This window comes from Manacus candei, unplaced genomic scaffold (assembly GCF_025592945.1).
Source record: "Manacus candei isolate 608988 ecotype Guabito, Panama unplaced genomic scaffold, ASM2559294v1 h1tg000028l, whole genome shotgun sequence".
NCBI lineage: Eukaryota > Metazoa > Chordata > Aves > Passeriformes > Pipridae > Manacus > Manacus candei.
This window is the reverse complement of record NW_026138076.1, coordinates 14,699,330-14,716,837: the sequence shown is the minus strand read 5'-3', so window position 1 is coordinate 14,716,837 and position 17,508 is coordinate 14,699,330. Positions and strand designations below refer to the sequence as shown.

General features: G+C 35.3%; 1 protein-coding gene across 5 annotated transcripts in view; it reads right to left on the bottom strand.

Moving 5' to 3' along the window:
* FAT1 (FAT atypical cadherin 1) overlaps positions 1-17,508 on the bottom strand; it is a 106,359-nt gene that overhangs the window by 16,970 nt on the left and 71,881 nt on the right. For all 5 annotated transcript variants that reach the window (XM_051790761.1, XM_051790762.1, XM_051790764.1 and 2 more), the window contains exons 9-18: positions 17,099-17,309; positions 10,959-15,026; positions 10,149-10,345; positions 8,596-8,749; positions 6,917-7,150; positions 5,259-5,648; positions 3,860-4,074; positions 3,324-3,461; positions 3,062-3,205; positions 499-696 (exon numbers count right to left, since the gene is read on the bottom strand). In XM_051790761.1, the coding sequence (XP_051646721.1) occupies positions 499-696; positions 3,062-3,205; positions 3,324-3,461; positions 3,860-4,074; positions 5,259-5,648; positions 6,917-7,150; positions 8,596-8,749; positions 10,149-10,345; positions 10,959-15,026; positions 17,099-17,309 (5,949 nt within the window). The remainder of the gene's footprint in view (positions 1-498; positions 697-3,061; positions 3,206-3,323; positions 3,462-3,859; positions 4,075-5,258; positions 5,649-6,916; positions 7,151-8,595; positions 8,750-10,148; positions 10,346-10,958; positions 15,027-17,098; positions 17,310-17,508) is intronic.

Sequence of the window (17,508 nt, the reverse complement as noted above, 5' to 3'; positions counted from 1 at the left end):
TAAAAAAACATGTTTTCAATTGCCATTGGAAAAAGAATGTGGCACTACAGAAAAGTTTTTCAGTAGTGTTATATTGTGCAACTTTCAATATCCCTGTTTCTGTCATATGAGTGTAGTCCAGCCCAGAGCTTCCAGGGTCAAAGCGACAGTGGCAAGAGGAATTCTGCAGTCAATAGTGGGTGGCTGTAGGGATCTGTTCCCTGCTGGCTTTTCCAGCATCTGAATCCCGGAAGGCAGAGGGCTTATCAAGATCACTTACCCAGTTAATATTTTACTTACAACTTACTCCTACTGTTAGTTTAATTAAACTTCCTGTGTAGATTTCCATTTAAACCAACAAACTTTGTCTCTGAAGAAGTTACCTCAAGGGATATGCCTCAAATGACTACTTGGCATGTCAGCATCTTGTAACAGAAAGACAAGTAGTGGACTGGGAACGAGTGGGAAAAGTTTACTAAACGCTTACAATGCAAAACAGCTAGAGGAGGCACATCCTACCTTAACATGAAGTAAATAGTGATCCCTCACTTTGCGATTCAGTGTAGCACTTGTGGTCAGAATTCCCTGCTGGTTAATCTGAAAAGTGTTCTCTTCATTTCCACTCAGGATGGTAAAGAGAAACGGAGGGCCATTGTGAGAAGAATCCTTGTCTGTCACCACTAGTTGCAGCACACTAAATCCAATAGGCTTATTTTCCTATAAATACATAATACACATTGCTTTTGTTAAATTGAGGATATAGTCTGATGCTGATTTCTTCTTCATAACAGAAAAAAACCCCAAATTATTGTCAAACCAGTTAATTGGTATTACGAGAAATCAGAATGACCACATTGTTTAAGAAAAACTACTACCCTCTGAGAATAAAAATAAAAAACAGTAAAAGGAGAAAGGTAATACATTTTTAAACTTCATATTATATTTTTAAAGGTAGTTCAGCCTTGATACTTTACATTTCCCACTTCTGGTCTGAATTAATATTACTGTAGCCTAATTATCAAGTCATCAAAGATTTCAAATTTAGCTAAAACACCTGTTAAGAATAATCCAATGCCTTTGCTGAGAGGATTAAAAAAATACACTCTTCCATCTGACCCCTTGTGCCCCTAATTAGTGTTCTGACTATAATTGAGGCTGCTACAGCCACAGTCCAACTAAAATATGAAATCCTGGCTTTAAAATTTGCATCATAAAACCCCTTCAAGTTTTCATCATGTGGAGGCCTGAGGTTTCACAGACACTTATCACAGGCTTATCATATATCTTACACACACATACAACCTTATCTAACACTTTTAACACCTCTTCCAGAATACTTGTGTTATACAGTATTGACTAGATTTTTAAATATAATACATATTTTAAAAGCAAAAAAAGTAGAGACATTATTTTGAAGTACAACAATAACAAAATGCTATCCTTTCACAGTTGTTAAAACTTCTAATGACAAGCATACTCTTTGTTCCTGAAAGAATAAGTCAATTTAGTTATCAGACATTGCAGCTGAAGCTTTTTTTCCCTTTCATCAAAACAGACAAGGACTACCATTTTAAAATACAAATATTTACATTTGGACATCTAAAGCAATTTGATTTTATTAATAGCTAAGCACATTTCTAACTGTGTCCAAATATATCCATCTTCGATACATTAGGAAATGCACACCAGCATTCTTGGGCAACTCCTTCAGCTTCTTCCGTGCTACCTTCATACTAGGACAGGCTTATATGACTGAACTATAAAACAAGAGGTTGTCCTTTTAAATTGAGTAAGGGAAATATTATGAAGAGTGGCTACATAATCTGCAGTTTTAGGAGATACATTAATTAACATTTATTTCAAGGAAGACTAACTGGGGAAAAAAAATCCCTTTGACAGCACATAAACACACAAATCTTGAGGGGTTTATGTTGTTTTGGGTTGGTTTTCTTTTGTTTTGTTTTGGGTTTTTTGGTTGGTTGGTTGGTTTTTTGTTGTTGTTGTTGTTAGTTTGTTTTTTAAAGCAAGATCCAGGACATCTTACTTGCTACTCTATGTATATTGGATAGAAATTAATCACTTTGTCTTATTTCAGAAAGCTACCTTTACAGATCATGTACATCATCTCAAACAGAACTGGTATGTTAGGATGACACAGTGCACCAGATAACATTGCCTGATCCTCACTGATCTATTGTACTAGACCAGGCACCAGCAACAGCAAAAGGACCCAAGGGATTGAGCTCATTTACAGGAGATAAAGGTCTTAATACATTGTTGGCTTTCATTTATTCTCTATTGAATTCAGGAAAACAAGAAGTACAGACACTGCCCCTCGCTGTCTTTGCTTTAGTAGAGTTTTTTGAATCAGACAAGTACACGCCAGACACTTGAGAATCTGGCCCACTGCTACCCTCCTAAGATGCAAAATTAGTCAAAGGATTGGTATGCAGCATTATGCAATATTACTCCTGTTCTAAATGCTTCTGATCCCAGAGAAGGCCAACAGAAATTGTCTTAACCTATGTGCCATGGTGCACAACATTAGCTTCACAGTAATAGGTACCTAAAAGATCTTTTTGTAAGAAGTAACTCTTAAGATTAAAAAGAAATAGTGAAATAATTACGTATTTTAACGTCCCTGTATGACGCTAAGAATGTTATAAACATAAATGCTATGTATAATATGTACATATACAAGGAATATGAAAAAGAACCCAGAAAGGTTGTAGTCTCCCTCAATGGGGATGTTCAAGAACATCTGGATGCAATTCTCTGCAGTGTGCTCTAGGATGGCCCTGACTGAGCAGGGAGGTTGGACCACTTGACCCACTGGTCCCTTCCAACCTGACCCACTCTGTGATTCTGTGAACCTGCAATGCAAGTTTCTAAATAATCTGCACAATAGGAACTTTGTAACCCTTAACACTTATTTGGTAAGCAGTCTCACTGGCGACCTTAAATAATTAAAAATACAGAAAAATAGAACTGAAGCATTAGATTCATTGTATCTTGCAACATTTTTCAAGTCACAATAGTTCAATAATATTATTGATTTGACTACTTCATTATCTGTATTTACCTGGATGATAACACTATAGTTTCCTTTTGAGAATACTGGAGGATTATCATTTACATCAGAAACATCAATATTAACTGTGGTTGTATTAAGTCTAGGTGGACTTCCATTATCTGAAGCTTGAACTGTCAAGGTATATCCTGATATCTAAAAAACAATTAAAAAAAATTTCAAACATTCACTGAAGAGAAGAACATAACAAACTCAGCTTTTGTTTTATATCGTTAAATTAATCTCAACAGCTCAAAAAGCACGAACAATTTACCTTTTCTCTGTCTAGAAGCTTAGTCACTTTTATTTCACCCCTGGTAGGGTCAATTGTAAAAGGATTTCCTTGATTGCCATCTATAATTGTGTAGTGAATGCGGTTGTTAGAAGATCCATCAGCATCATCTGCCATAACCTAAGGGACATTACAGTTTCATTTAAAAGAGGTTGAAATAGACTCCAGCATCTTTCAGGTGAACTCATCCTGCAGATGAGCTGTTTTGGTCTAACACATTTCATGGTTTTAAGAGAAATATCATCCAAATAGAACATACCAACATCACTTAATTTCCTGAATTTCTTCTGAAAATGAAGTCATATTCTCATGAGGAGAACATAAATATATCACAAAACATCATCTACTTTCCCACAGCATCTGAAGTCCCTGGTTCTGAAACTTTTTCAAAGTAAATTTTCAATTCACTCAGTGGCAAACATCTGTTCATTTACGTTCACCTTCAAATCAACACTTATTCCTTTAAGATGGAAGCACGATCATCATGACAGAGTATTTTTCAAAAAAACAATACGTACTGTAATAACTGATTGTTCAAGCACAGCGTCTTCACTGATTACTGCAGTGTAAGTGTCTTGGCTAAACACTGGAGTGTTGTCATTGATATCTGTGACATTAATATTCACTGTTACAACATCACTTAATGAAGGCGTGCCTCCATCTGTAGCTTCCACTGTCAAGTAGTACTCATGAGAACTTTCATAATCCAAGCTCTCAATGATAAAAATAGCTCCTAGGGAAGAAGAAGACAAAGAAAGCCTCACACAAACTCTGCTATTGCTGTAGTATTATGTATTGCAACTTTTTATTTTGACCTGACAAATACTCCGTTTTTTCAGGGCTTGGATTTGTCACTGTAAAGCTGGAGCTACACAGTGAAATGATCACACTTTACATGTGTAAGTAAAAAGATAAGAAGTTCCTGCCATTACCACAAAAGACTCACACTTTAAAAACACCTGGCTTACATTTTATAATGTGAGTTTTTAACTGACTAGTTAAGATAGTGCAGTCCCTAACATACACATTGATTTGCTTCTGGAAGAGTTTTTCTGGAACTTTTTTCCTACTTTCAAATATATGAAGTTTATCTGGCAAAGTACTTCTATACTATAGTACCAGCATGCACACTGAAAAAAGCAGCTGGAAGAATTATAATTTCAATTACAGTAATACAATTAACTACTAAGAACTTCTGGGTAAAAATCTTATTAAAAACAAACAAACAAACCCAACAAACTTTACCAGAAATTAGCTGTAGAAAGATAACTGTATAAGAAAACAAAACTAGAACTGAGGTGTATATTGATTTTTAACAAAGAATTGTCATTAATAAGAAAAAATTCTCTACAGAACCTAAATAGTTTCTGAGATTAAATCTAACTATCATGCAAGCCTAAAATCTCTACTGTCATAGAGTATGGGTATATGGTTGAACAGAATATTCCAACCTCTTTAATTTTGTTTCAAACTTCTTTAAGATTACTGTCTTTGTGGACCAATGACTAGTTTTCCCAATCAATTAAATTTCTGATCGCCCTTTCACCAAGTCTGGCCATTCATTCTGATTATATGATTATATTTTCTTTTGTGAAAAGACTATTATACTTCTATCACTACAGATCTATGTCTTTTCACCCCCTCTGCCCTCAGGGTGGGGGGGTATTCCAGTTAGGAAACCCTTACTCTTGCCAGATAAATGAATCTTATCCAAGCAGCAAAAAATCAAGTTCCTATTCTCCATTCTATGGTACTCCTCTAGTAAGCATACTGGCAAAATGGTGAAAAGACAGTAGCAGTGACTTTACAGCCAGGATGATGCACACAAATTATTCATAACCTATTTGGTTGAACTAATGCAGAACACAGTATTGTGCTTGATTAGCCTAAAGTATATTCACAGTTGTAATCTGTTACCTGTTGTTGAATCGATGCTGAATTTTCCATGTTCATTCCCACTGACTATCGAGTATGTGATTTCAGCATTGGCTTCAATGTCCCTGCTTGCAGCGTAAATCTGGAGAACTTCAGTTCCAACCAAAATGTCCTCTGATACACTTGCACTATATTCCCTATGCTCAAATACGGGTGGATTATCATTTATATCCAAAACAGAAACTATAAGACTACTTGTTGAAGATAGTCTTCTAGGTAAACCTTCATCTGTAGCCTTTAAAGTCAGCGTGTACACAGCCTGTAATTCCCGATCCAAAGGTTTCTCCAAATGAATGATTCCAGAGAATTCATCAATAGAGAACTGTCCCTCTGCAGAGTTCACCAGTGAATAAAGGATTTTACGGTTCAACCCTGCATTTTGAAAACAATTTTCAAGTACAAAACAGCTGTTAAAATATACCAGCATAATAATTGTTGTGATAGCTATAGAAATAAAAACATGAGTGCTAAATATTATCATTCATGTTAAAAATAAATTTTAGCAAGAGTTAAAGGCTCCTGTGAAGGGCAGAATAATTCCCCTCCCAAAAAATTAAGCTAATACTTCATTGCACTGATTTTCTGTCATGGAGAAAACATGAAGCATGGTTATGCTTCAGTCACAGTACTAGCTACTATGAAACAATTACTAATATAAATCTAATTATAACTTAGAACAACAGCATCTGCTTAGCAGGCTTGAAATAACAGAGGAGGATATGGGAGAGTTAGGTTGCATCAAATAACTAGACTCAATACCAGTAAGTTTATCTAAGAACCATGCCCCAAAATTACCAGGAACATAATTTCTGGCAACCTTTCTGTATAAAACAAATAAGCAAATTATAGGTTTTGGGACAAAGTATTTCAGTCCTCCTGAAAGCCCCAAAGACTAGTAAAGTGTGAAAACATCTGCCTGTTACCTTCCAAATGAGTAACGTAGCTTTATCATAGCTCAAAGCAAGTCAGTTGTTTCATAGGATGAGGCAACTATTCATTAATATCACTTGATTAATAAACTGATGATATATGGAAGTCATACAGTGGTAAAAATATTTTATGCTGTTGTATTCCTTACAAGAAAGCCTATGAACAAACTCTTTATAAAATGTCGTTTTCAGTTCATGTTCACTTAAATACTTGTAACTGAACAATGAAGATAAAGAGACAGCAAAAATCTTAACACAGTGTCATACACAGAAAGCTACAACTGACCAGGGTTCTCTTTATGGTATGATTGTCAATGGCTAGCCAGAGAAGCACACATTGAAAAATCTATGAATGCATATTTACATGAACAGACTTGATAGTCCTTTTACTTACATCAGGGGAAAACGGATGAACCTAATCCATCATAATATTAATATATTACCACGCTAAAAATATCTTAAATTTTGTCTCTCTCCCCTCTCCTCTTTTTTGCAGACACACAAAAGGGATGACTTCCAAGCTACTCACACATCGAAGTCAGGTGTTACATGATTTAGTAGACCTAAATATATCTTTCAGGAGTCTAATTCTGAGTGGTATTGAACATCTGTCAGTTCTACTGAAATACTTGACACATCTCAGAATAAGACTAAATAAACATTACTATAACTTTGAGACCATGACAAAAGTATCAGTCAAAGAATGCATACCTGCATCTGCATCTGTTGCCTGCACTCTTGTCAAAAGGGTTTTAGGCTCTGTGTTTTCAAATACTGTAATGGAGTACGTATCAGTTGTAAACTCTGGGGCATTATCATTCACATCTTCCAGAGTCAGAATAATATTAGCTTGGCAGAATCTTCCTCCTCCATCTGTAGCTTTAACTAGAAGATGATAAACCTCTTGCTGCTCACGATCAAGTGCCATTAATGTTTTCAGTTCACCTATAAACAGAAAAACACATGTAAGTTGAAGTAAGTTGCAAGACTTCAAGTATCTCTAACATGTTTTTCCCTACAATCAGAAAAACGAAACAACAATTTTCTTTTTTACAGTAATTTCATCAGTGCCTAAGTCAATAGCTGTACTGCACTAATGAGCTCCACTTTGGCCAAAGCATGTAAGAGTTTTTCAACTTGAAAAGATTAAACACTAAAATTCTCTTTTTTCTTTATCCCCAATGCTGCTCTTGAAACAAAAATTAGCTAAAGTAAAACTATCTGACGGTGCAGAAAGAGAAAAATGTGTATGCACGCACAAATCCATATGTATTTGTGCAATGACAATGAAAATATTAAAACTCTGTCTTTAAAAAAGTGCAAGGCTAAATCCATGCCTGGTTTTTCTGGGTTATTTAGTTGTATTCCTTCCACAGCTATTGATGTTTCCTCCTCTGACATTCACTGAATAAACAGAGCTATTCACACTATCAGATATAACCTGCTACTACAGACAAACATGTAGAAGTCTTAACTCATACTTTCTTTCCAAAGTGACAGAAAAAAATGAGAAGCACTATGTGTAGTCATTGTCTCCTTTTAACCAATTCAAAAAAGTATTACGAAATACTGTTTAAGAGTATTCTAGCCCTATTAATTCTGAATTTATGTAACAATATACTAGCACATCACACAAGTGACATTTAAAGTAAAAAAAAATACCAAACCCACAAAGTAAGGTCCTTCTCTTTATTTTGTCACTGAAGTATTCTAATCTCTGTATTTCCATTACATGTTTGTATTTATCTTATTTCATTTTTTCTATATTGTTTACTACTCCCTTCTTACTGCTTGTCTCCTGCAGCCTGCACAGCACAGGATTTTGGCATTAGCTGTGACCTATACTATAATCCAGAACACACAAATGCCATGAAAACCAAAATCAAGCAAGTTAAAAGTTAATTTTACTTATATAATGCTTCCAATAAAACTGGAGGTGCTTTTGATGTTTACTATGAAAAGAAAATTTGTTGCTCCTCAAATTTAATATATCTCATCCCATTTAATATACCAAAACAATTGATGGTAAAGATATTTTCAGTAATAAACCATTATTACTACTACTGCTACGATGAATATAAAAAGAACAAATTTTATAGCCTACTTTTACTCCAGTCACTTCAGCATGGAAATTTCTGGCTTCGAGGCAATTACCCTGTTTACTCTTTAGTTTCTCATCTATTAAAATACTTGCCTTTTGCTTGACTTCTATTCAATATGTTATTAGTATTTGTGTAGTAGAAACTCACATTTTAAACAGTTGTACAATAAAGCAACTCTTAGAAGAAAGTTTAAGTACTGACATTTATGTATGTCTTACTGTAATAGTAAAACATTTTATAAAATGAGGTGATGACTGGCATCTTGTATAGTGTATAAAGTATTATTACCTGTGTCTGGAGTGAGTCTGAATTTTTCTGCTCCTGTGCCATGCAGTGTGTAAGTAATTTCTGCATTGGAACGAATATCTGCATCTGTAGCAGATACCTGCATTATCAGTTTGCCAGGAAGGGCATCCTCAGGAACAGAATCAGTGTATAAAGTCTGCAAGATTTAAAGTTACATTGAAAGATTAAACACATGCAGCAAGCAGAGCTTGGAAAGGTGAGGGGAAGAAGGAATGACAGAGGAAATAATATTCTGTTAAAATGTTTGGTAACATATGAAGTGAACCAGAGGATGAAATAGCTGAAAATTAAAAGAACTTATGATTTTCTAATTAATTAATTCCCATTTATTAGATTATTCAGAAAGGTATTTAATACTGCAACTAGAGGGACTCTTGAACATCACTGCATTGCTAAGAACTCTAAACACTTGTAAATGATTAACTAATAATCAAATGCATTCCCAAAATAGGAGTTATAAATTTTTCTTAATTTCATTTTTTCCTCTTTTGGTGGATCATCTTTTCTAGGTCTGTCTCAATCTGCAAGAAATTGATATCTACCTTTCTTATAGTGACACAAAAGCTTCTGGATAAAATAAAAAAATAGGGAAAAGGATTTAGAATTTAAAGGCACTAAGCACCCCTGCAGCTCAACCATCTCATGAATGTATGTTAAATTAGAAGTACTGAATCTTATAACACCAATATTAACACAGCGAAAAAGAAATAAAAAAAGCTAAAAACCCTGACTTGGCAGTCTGTATATAACCAACATAAACATCAACTAAGAAAAGAAACATAATGTTCGTTCTATACTTGCCCTTCCTAGTCCAAGGTAAGATTTCCACCTGGTAATATCAAATATGTGTTCAACTATGAAAAGTCCAAAGTTTGTTTGTGCTAAAGCAAACAAACAAACAAACACACAAAAAAAAAACAAACCAAAAAGCTAGGTTTCCTCATAAGGCAATTACACATCTTGCAAGGGCTACCTTTCTGGATTTTTCCATTTCTAATTTTTCATGTCCGTTTTTCCAGACTATCAAATCTGGTAAGATAGACAGCTTTGAAACAAGAAAATATTTATGGATTACAGATTTTTGGTGCTGCTGAATGCAACTGCAAGATAATCTTCCAGTTTTTTCAACTCTTATCATAGGAAATACACACATGTATCAACTAAGTGATTTTATACAGCCTTCTTTGAGACCTTGCTTCTTTCATAAAATAAAGCATATAAACTATCATGGTTGCAGCTTAAAACAATTCCTTTTGGAAAAGCATGCATTAACACAGAAGAAATGTACTACAATTATCTTTATATTCTTCAAAAACCCATTGAGTGTCAAAATTCCATCAATGAATTGTCTTTGGATATTTAAAAACCGTGTCCATGAAGTATCTTTTTTTTGACGGCATTCTATCTTAATAGTTAAACTTTTTGTTACTGGTTTAAAAGGAATAGCTATTTGTCAGTCTCCTGAGAAGCAATTTCAGTGGAAATGTAGATTTTATGTATGAAAACAGTTGGACACAGAAAGCAAGACTGCCTACCTTTTCACAAACAGGGCTATTATCATTAGCATCAAGGACTTTAACCTCCACCACAGCTTTTGTTGCAAAGGTCCCATCAGTAGCTGTAATATTTAGAAGATAATTATCCTTTTCTTCCCTGTCCAGAGGCTTTTTGACATAGACCTTCCATTCATTCTGTATATTTTCAATAGCAAACTGTCCCAAAGGATCACCTCCTGAAATATGAAAAGAAATAATTATTGCTACTGTAACGTTATCAAAATTAAGGTATAGTCAAAAAGAAAAAAAAGTAAATGCAAATAAGCACCCACTCTCTATGGCTGTGCAAGAGAAATAGCTTCATTTCCCAGATAAAAATTGTCAGTAGATGCTCATACAGTAAATTTAACTATGGTCAACAGAATCCATAAAAATCAATATAGAAATTCATGTAGCATTATAGAAAACATTATATCAAGACATATGCTAAATAAAAACAATAAAATACTCCATTGGAAATTAATAGCCTATTATTTTGTGAAAATTCTTTCATTTGTTCTTTAACTACATCACTAGTCTAAGTACATTTTTAAAATAAAATTTGAGATATAAGCAAACAGTAAACATAGGAAAGCATTTTAAGCAAGGCATACATGAAACAAAGCTGAGACCTGCTTTCTAAACCTAATTTTTCCACTGAAGTTTTTAATATGCGTACTAAGACACAGATTCTCCCTTTGCAGCTCTATGGTTTCAAACACTTGCAAATCATTTCAAAGACTAAGTTATATCGCACATCATTCCAAGACCACTCAAATGATTACTCTGACATTACCCCAAAAGATTTACCTGTAATGTAATAAAAGACTTGTCTATTGGTTTCTTCTGTGTCAGCGTCAGTTGTACTCAGTATGGCAATTACCCCACCAGGAGGGTCATCCTCACTGACTGTTCCTTTGTATATCTCTGCAGTAAATCGTGGAGGATTGTCATTCACATCTGTAACAGTAACTTCAACTACAGCCATAGAAGACAGTTGAATTTTTTCACCCCGGTCAGATGCAACCACTGTGATTTTGTATTTGTCTTGTATCTCGTGATCAAGTTCTTTAAGAGTGGTAATCCAGCCAGTCTCCATGTTTATGGCAAAAGACTCTATAATGTCTACCTCTTGAGAAGGATCCAAGCTGTAAGTAACCTGCCCATTGAGTCCTGAATCTAAGTCAGTTCCTTTAACCTGTATGACTCTTGTTCCCGCTGGTGCGTTTTCTACGATGAATGCTTCATATGGATTTGACTCCAAAATGGGTTTGTTATCATTTGCATCTTTTATCTGAATGCTTACCTCTACTGAGGAAACAACATTATAATCTTCATTTGGATACTGTGCTCGAACTGAGAACTGGTACCATTTAGTTGTTTCATGATCAAGATTCTTCTCAAGTTTCAACTCTCCAGTCTGTCGGTCAATCACAAAAAAGTCATCTCTGTTGCTTTCAGGAGTGTTCCCTTTAATCAGACTATATACTAAAGTCTGATTATGCTCTGCTTTGATAACATCTATCACAGTCCCAATTGGAATGTCTTCAGAAACTGCATAAGAATAAAATGGTTCTGAAAATTTTGGAGGAGGCACTTCTGGTGGGAGTATTCTAGCATAGACAGGAACAACTGACTCTCTCTGGGGGGATCCACCATCAATTGCTCTAACAAGGAAAGTAAGAAACTCATTTTCCAAACCAATTAAGCTTTCTTTTGTAGTAATTATACCAGACAATGAATCAATTTCTAAATTCTCCCTTACATTTTCAGACTCTGCTTCAATACCGTATGTGATGTCTGCATTTGTACCCTCATCAGCATCAGATGCCCAGACTTTAATGACAGAAGTACCTCGTGGAACATCAGATCCAATATTTACTTTATACTCTGTGGCTCGGAATTGAGGAGCATTATCATTGTCATCTGTAAGTATTACGTTAACAGTACAGAAAGCAACTTTTCCTCCTGAATCTTTGGCCATTAAACTAATGGCAATTACTTTTTCTGCTTGTGTTTCACGGTCAAGCTTTTCAGAGGTAAATATCTGCCCTCTCTCATTTGTATAAAATCTGTCTTTGGCAAAGTCATTCACAATGTGGTAAGTGATGTGGCCATGTGTACCAGAATCTTCATCTGTTGCTTTAACTTCAGTCACCAAAGTATGCAACGGAGCATTTTCAGCTAGTTCAACCTCATATTCATTCTGGCTGAAAACAGGACTGTGCATATTGGCACTGGTTACAGTTATATGGACTTGGGCTGAGCTTCTGAAGACCCCATCAGAAACAGATGCATTAAGATTATAATGTGACTTTAGTGTCTGTCTGCGTAGGTTTGAGATGGTGATAATGCCAGTTTTACTATTAATTACAAAATTCTTCTCATCGTTGCCTGTCAGAATGGAGTACTCCAGCTTGTCAACATCTGAACTATCCGCATCTGAGGCTTGCACACATGTCACAAAGTGCCCTCGAGGAGCCAGTTCACTAATTTTAGCTTCATAAACCAATTGGCTAAAAAGAGGGGGGTTATCATTGAGATCGATTACATCAACAGTTACAATGACATCAGTACTCAAGGGCAGCATGCCACCATCTATGGCCCTTATTAGTAACTTGTGTTGTTTGAGTTGTTCATAGTCCAAAGTTCTTGCTGTAAGAATGAGTCCAGTGCTGCTGTCTATGTGAAAGTAGTCATGACTTTCACTGTTATCCTCAACCAAGTGATAGGTAATCCCCCTATTGTTTCCAGAATCGGCGTCCGTAGCGCTCACTTTTACAACAGATGTTCCAACAACAGATGCTTCAGAAAGTGCTGCAGTGTAAGACTGCTCCGTAAACACAGGAGGGTTATCATTGATGTCTTCCAGTATTATGTCTACAAACACATCAGCATGTGCCCCAGTTAGGGAGTCTGTTGCTCGAACACTCAGTTTATAGGCTGGATGAGACTCAAAATCAAGTGGGGCAACAACATTTATAACTCCAGTGTTGAAGTTGATAGTGAACTGACTGAAAGGATCTCCACCTGTGATGCTGTAAAACACCTTAAGTCCTTCTGGGCTGTTCGCTTGTACATGTACCACAGGACTATGGAGCTGAATGTTTTCTGGTATCTCTGCACTGTAGAAAGGCTTTTCAAACACTGGCATAGCTTTACTCATAACTGTAATTGGGACTATAACTTCAGCAGAGAAAGCAGGCTCTCCTCCATCTTTTGCCACTACTGTGACCAGATACTCTTTATTTAGTGTGTCTGGTTCAAACTTCTTCTTCAGTGAGATTTCACCAGCAGGATCAATTTGGAAATGTTCATGATGTTCTTTGAGATAGTAATGCACCTCTCCATTTCTGCCTGTATCTTTATCTACTGCAGTGACACGCTGAATAACATGGCCTGCTTCAGAATCTACTTTAACAACAGCATAATACGGAAGATTGACAAAAAATGGAGCGTTATCATTTACATCTTCCACTGTGACTTTAACTACAATGTGTGCAACAACTGATGGTTTATTTTCCCCAGTCACTTCTATGACCACATCAAAAGATTCTTGCTGTTCACGATCAAATGGTATTCCTGTTGTTGAAAGGACTCCTGAAGTTTGGCTTACTTTAAATCTGCTGTCTGGATTTAGAATATGGTAAAACAAAGGCTCATTTATTTGATTCCCTATAGCAGTAACAACAGCTATTGTTTTTGCCTCTGTGGAATTCTCCTGCACTGTTGCAGAGTAAGAACTCTGTGTGAACTTCAGCTGGCTTGCTTTGCTTTCTTTCACATTAATTTTTACAGATGCAGTGCTTGCAAATCTGCCATCAGATGCTCTCACTGTTAATTCGTATCTGCTTCTTAACTGAGTTGTATTTTGTACTGTTATATCTCCAGTCTTAGGGTTTATTGAAAATTTTTCTCCAATGTTGCCTTCAATAATGGAATAAATTAATTGTGAAAAAATGCCTGAATCAGCATCAGTGGCATTTACACTGATGACTTTCACGCCTTTATAGGTTGGAACCAGAATGGATGTCTCATATAATTCTCTCGAAAACACAGGAGGGCAATCATTGATGTCAATTACATAAATAGTAACATTAGCTGCATATTCTGCATATAGACGTGGTGTCCCCATATCATGTACTTGCACTGAGAAGTGGAAAATATTTGTCTCCTCATAGTCCAGACTCATTACTGTCCGAATGGCACCAGTGCTGGAGTCAATGGCAAAATACTTGCGGACAGATGGTTCAACAATTTGATAAACAAGCAAAGCATTAGATTCTTTATCAGCATCTGTAGCTTGAATTACTAATGGGATATTCTTGTCAGTCAGAACTACACTGTTAATTGAAGCTGATTCACTGATGAGTCCTGTATATTCAACTTGCATAAAAATTGGTGCATTGTCATTCTCATCCTGAAGATGTATCAAAACTGTTGCATTAGTGGACAAGCCAGCCATGTTTGTTCCTTGCACAGTTAGAGTGTAAAAAGGCAAAGTTTCAAAATCAAGTATCTTCTGAGAAACAATGACACCTGAGTTCGGGTTGATAGCAAAGGCATCATCTGTATTACCATCTTTTATTTCATAAACTACAGAAGACTGACTGTATGCTGTAACCATTCCAACAAAACTACCAATGCTGGCACTTTCACTGATTTCTGTAGAATATTCTTTGGCTGTAAATTTTGGAGAGGCGTTATCAGAAACCGTAACAAAGATGTGCACAGAGGTTACTTCACTCATTGGAGGATCTCCTCTGTCTGTAGCTTTTACCATCAGGTTGTATTCTTCCTGGTTACTACGATCTAATTCCTTTGCAATTTTAATCATGCCGAAAATGGGATCAATAAGGAAGGAATTTCCAATATTCCCTGTGAAGAAAGAGAAAAGCAATTAAGAAAGAGGTGCACAGAATTTAAAGGATGACTGTTTATTTAGCTCTATAGCTCAAAGAGACATAGATAGAACACAGAGTTTTTTGAACAAACATTTGTTAGCCTCTCTGGAAAGTTTTCTGTAATTGAGAGTTAGCAGTAATTCTAAGTTTACTTGTGGAAATATTGCATAAAATATAGTTAGCAAAGCCTTGAAAATAAATGCTAAAATTTTGGTTTAGCTTACTTAAGTATCTGCTGTAGCTGAAAGAAACTTCCATTCAGAAGTTAACATCAGTGCAATAAAAGTTACATTTTATAATCTAAAACTATACTGTTTTGAAAAAAAAAAAAAGAAGGGTTTTAATGAATAAACACTTGTGAATCTTAATTGTTTATGCAAGTATTGTTTAAATCACTACTTCAAAAATAATCTTTTTGAATTGGACCGATAGTTATCTCTCAACTTCCTATTGATACACAGTCAATTTATTCGCTGTGATAGTATTAGAACAAAAATAATACCTGCTGAGAATAACTAGCTGCCATTTGATATACACTTGTTTGCTTCATATTTTCAAATATATAGATGAACCGCATATAATATTTGGCTCATGTACTAAATATGACAAGATTTAACATTTTACTTTCCTAAAAAAATCACATTACTAAAGCCACTTTCTCAGCATAGAAAAAATTCATTAAGAACTTCTGAGTTATGCACATGAGTAGGCAAGAGGGATTTTTTGTGTTTTTTTTTTTTTTAGTGGAGACTCTTAAAAACAGTGGCATTCTTAGAATATCCCATTACAAATCTAGGCAGCTATTACAAGCATTTAAGGAATGCTCCTTCCATATGCTTAGAACATAGTAAATGTCATATTTCTAGAAATAACAGAAAACAAACATGAATTTTAAGCAACTTATGAGACACTTAAATACATTTAACAGAGCTTTGTTTTAATACAATGTTAAAGTATGTTTTCATATCAAAACAACACTTTGGGGAAGAAAAGGAAAATATTTACAGGAAACAATTCCTATCCTTTACAAAGCATTTGTGCATATCACTTTGCATGCAACAGTAACTGAATAACTTTTTACCTATTCTCTCTTATATACAGTTTCTTATGCTTGTTACTGGGATTTTTATTTTAAATTACTTTTTACCTTTAAAGTAGTACCGCACACACACGTAATGAAATATAAATTTTTTCCCAGTCATAGTGGCTACATAGCTCAGGACCTTGGCAATGGCAAACTTGTAACCAGATTTAATGGACTGAACCAAAACACACTTCCCTCTGGTAAGTGAACTCAATGTCAATCCTGTTTTCATATTATTCAAAATTGCCATCATTTGAATCACATTGTTCTAGACAAGTTCAGGAAGATATTCTGAGGTTAAAAATAAGCAGCCATACCTAATCCTCTTTTCTGGCCTGCAATCTGAAAGGAGTCTTAATGCCAAATTGACCAGAATAGCTGTCCCATTACCTAAAATCAACCAGTGGGAACCATGGAAAGCAACCCCTTCCTTGATACATGTACCAGAAAGATTAATTTAAAAACTGGGATTATCTAGGGATTAAGTATATGGATATTTTAAAGTTATTTTTGAGCTCCTTACTTACACATTATACTAAACATAAAAGCACTTGTCTCAGGTTCTTACTCTTTTCATCAAATCCTTGCTTTGCCTATGTCACAAAGAATATGACTTAACATTAGCAAAATAGAATGCATTTTTTAGACCTGAATTTAATGCTTCTGTCATTTCTAAAGACCACACCCCTTTTAAGGGTTAAAAGATACCTTTTCTTCTCCTACTACTACAATGTTCCAAATACACCTACATAACATAAATAGCTAAGGGATTGAGATGAATATTTGTAGTTTTCTTTTAAATGCTCTGAGGCTGTATTTTCAATAAACCTCTCAGAATATGACACTTAAACCTGCACTAACCCTTTTTTTTTTACAGCCATGTTTTTAGGTGTCTACCGCTGAAACAAATATCAGCAGGCACTGTTTCAAAATAAACTGAAGATGTAAGAAAGTCAATATACCTGATTCAATAGAGTACATAATTTCTGCATTTTTCCCTTTGTCCTTATCTAATGCTGTAACCTGGAGTACTGCTGATCCAACAGCTGCTGACTCATACACCCGTCCTTCATAGGTAGAGCTGGTGAACCACGGAGCGTGATCATTTGTATCACTAACATTAACGACGATCCTGGCGTAGTTGCGCTTCACAGGAACATCTTGATCTCGAACCTGCAACAGTTAGCATATTACTAGTAATTGGTACTGTTATTTCAGTAGTTCATTAAATATGAGTAACAATTCAAGGTTCGATCTGTTCCAGTCACAGGGTCAAAGGCTGCATACAAATTAAACATACCAATAAATGTTTGAATTATGGGGACAAAAGACATTAAAAAGTATCTCTTTGCCATTGACAACAGAAGAAATC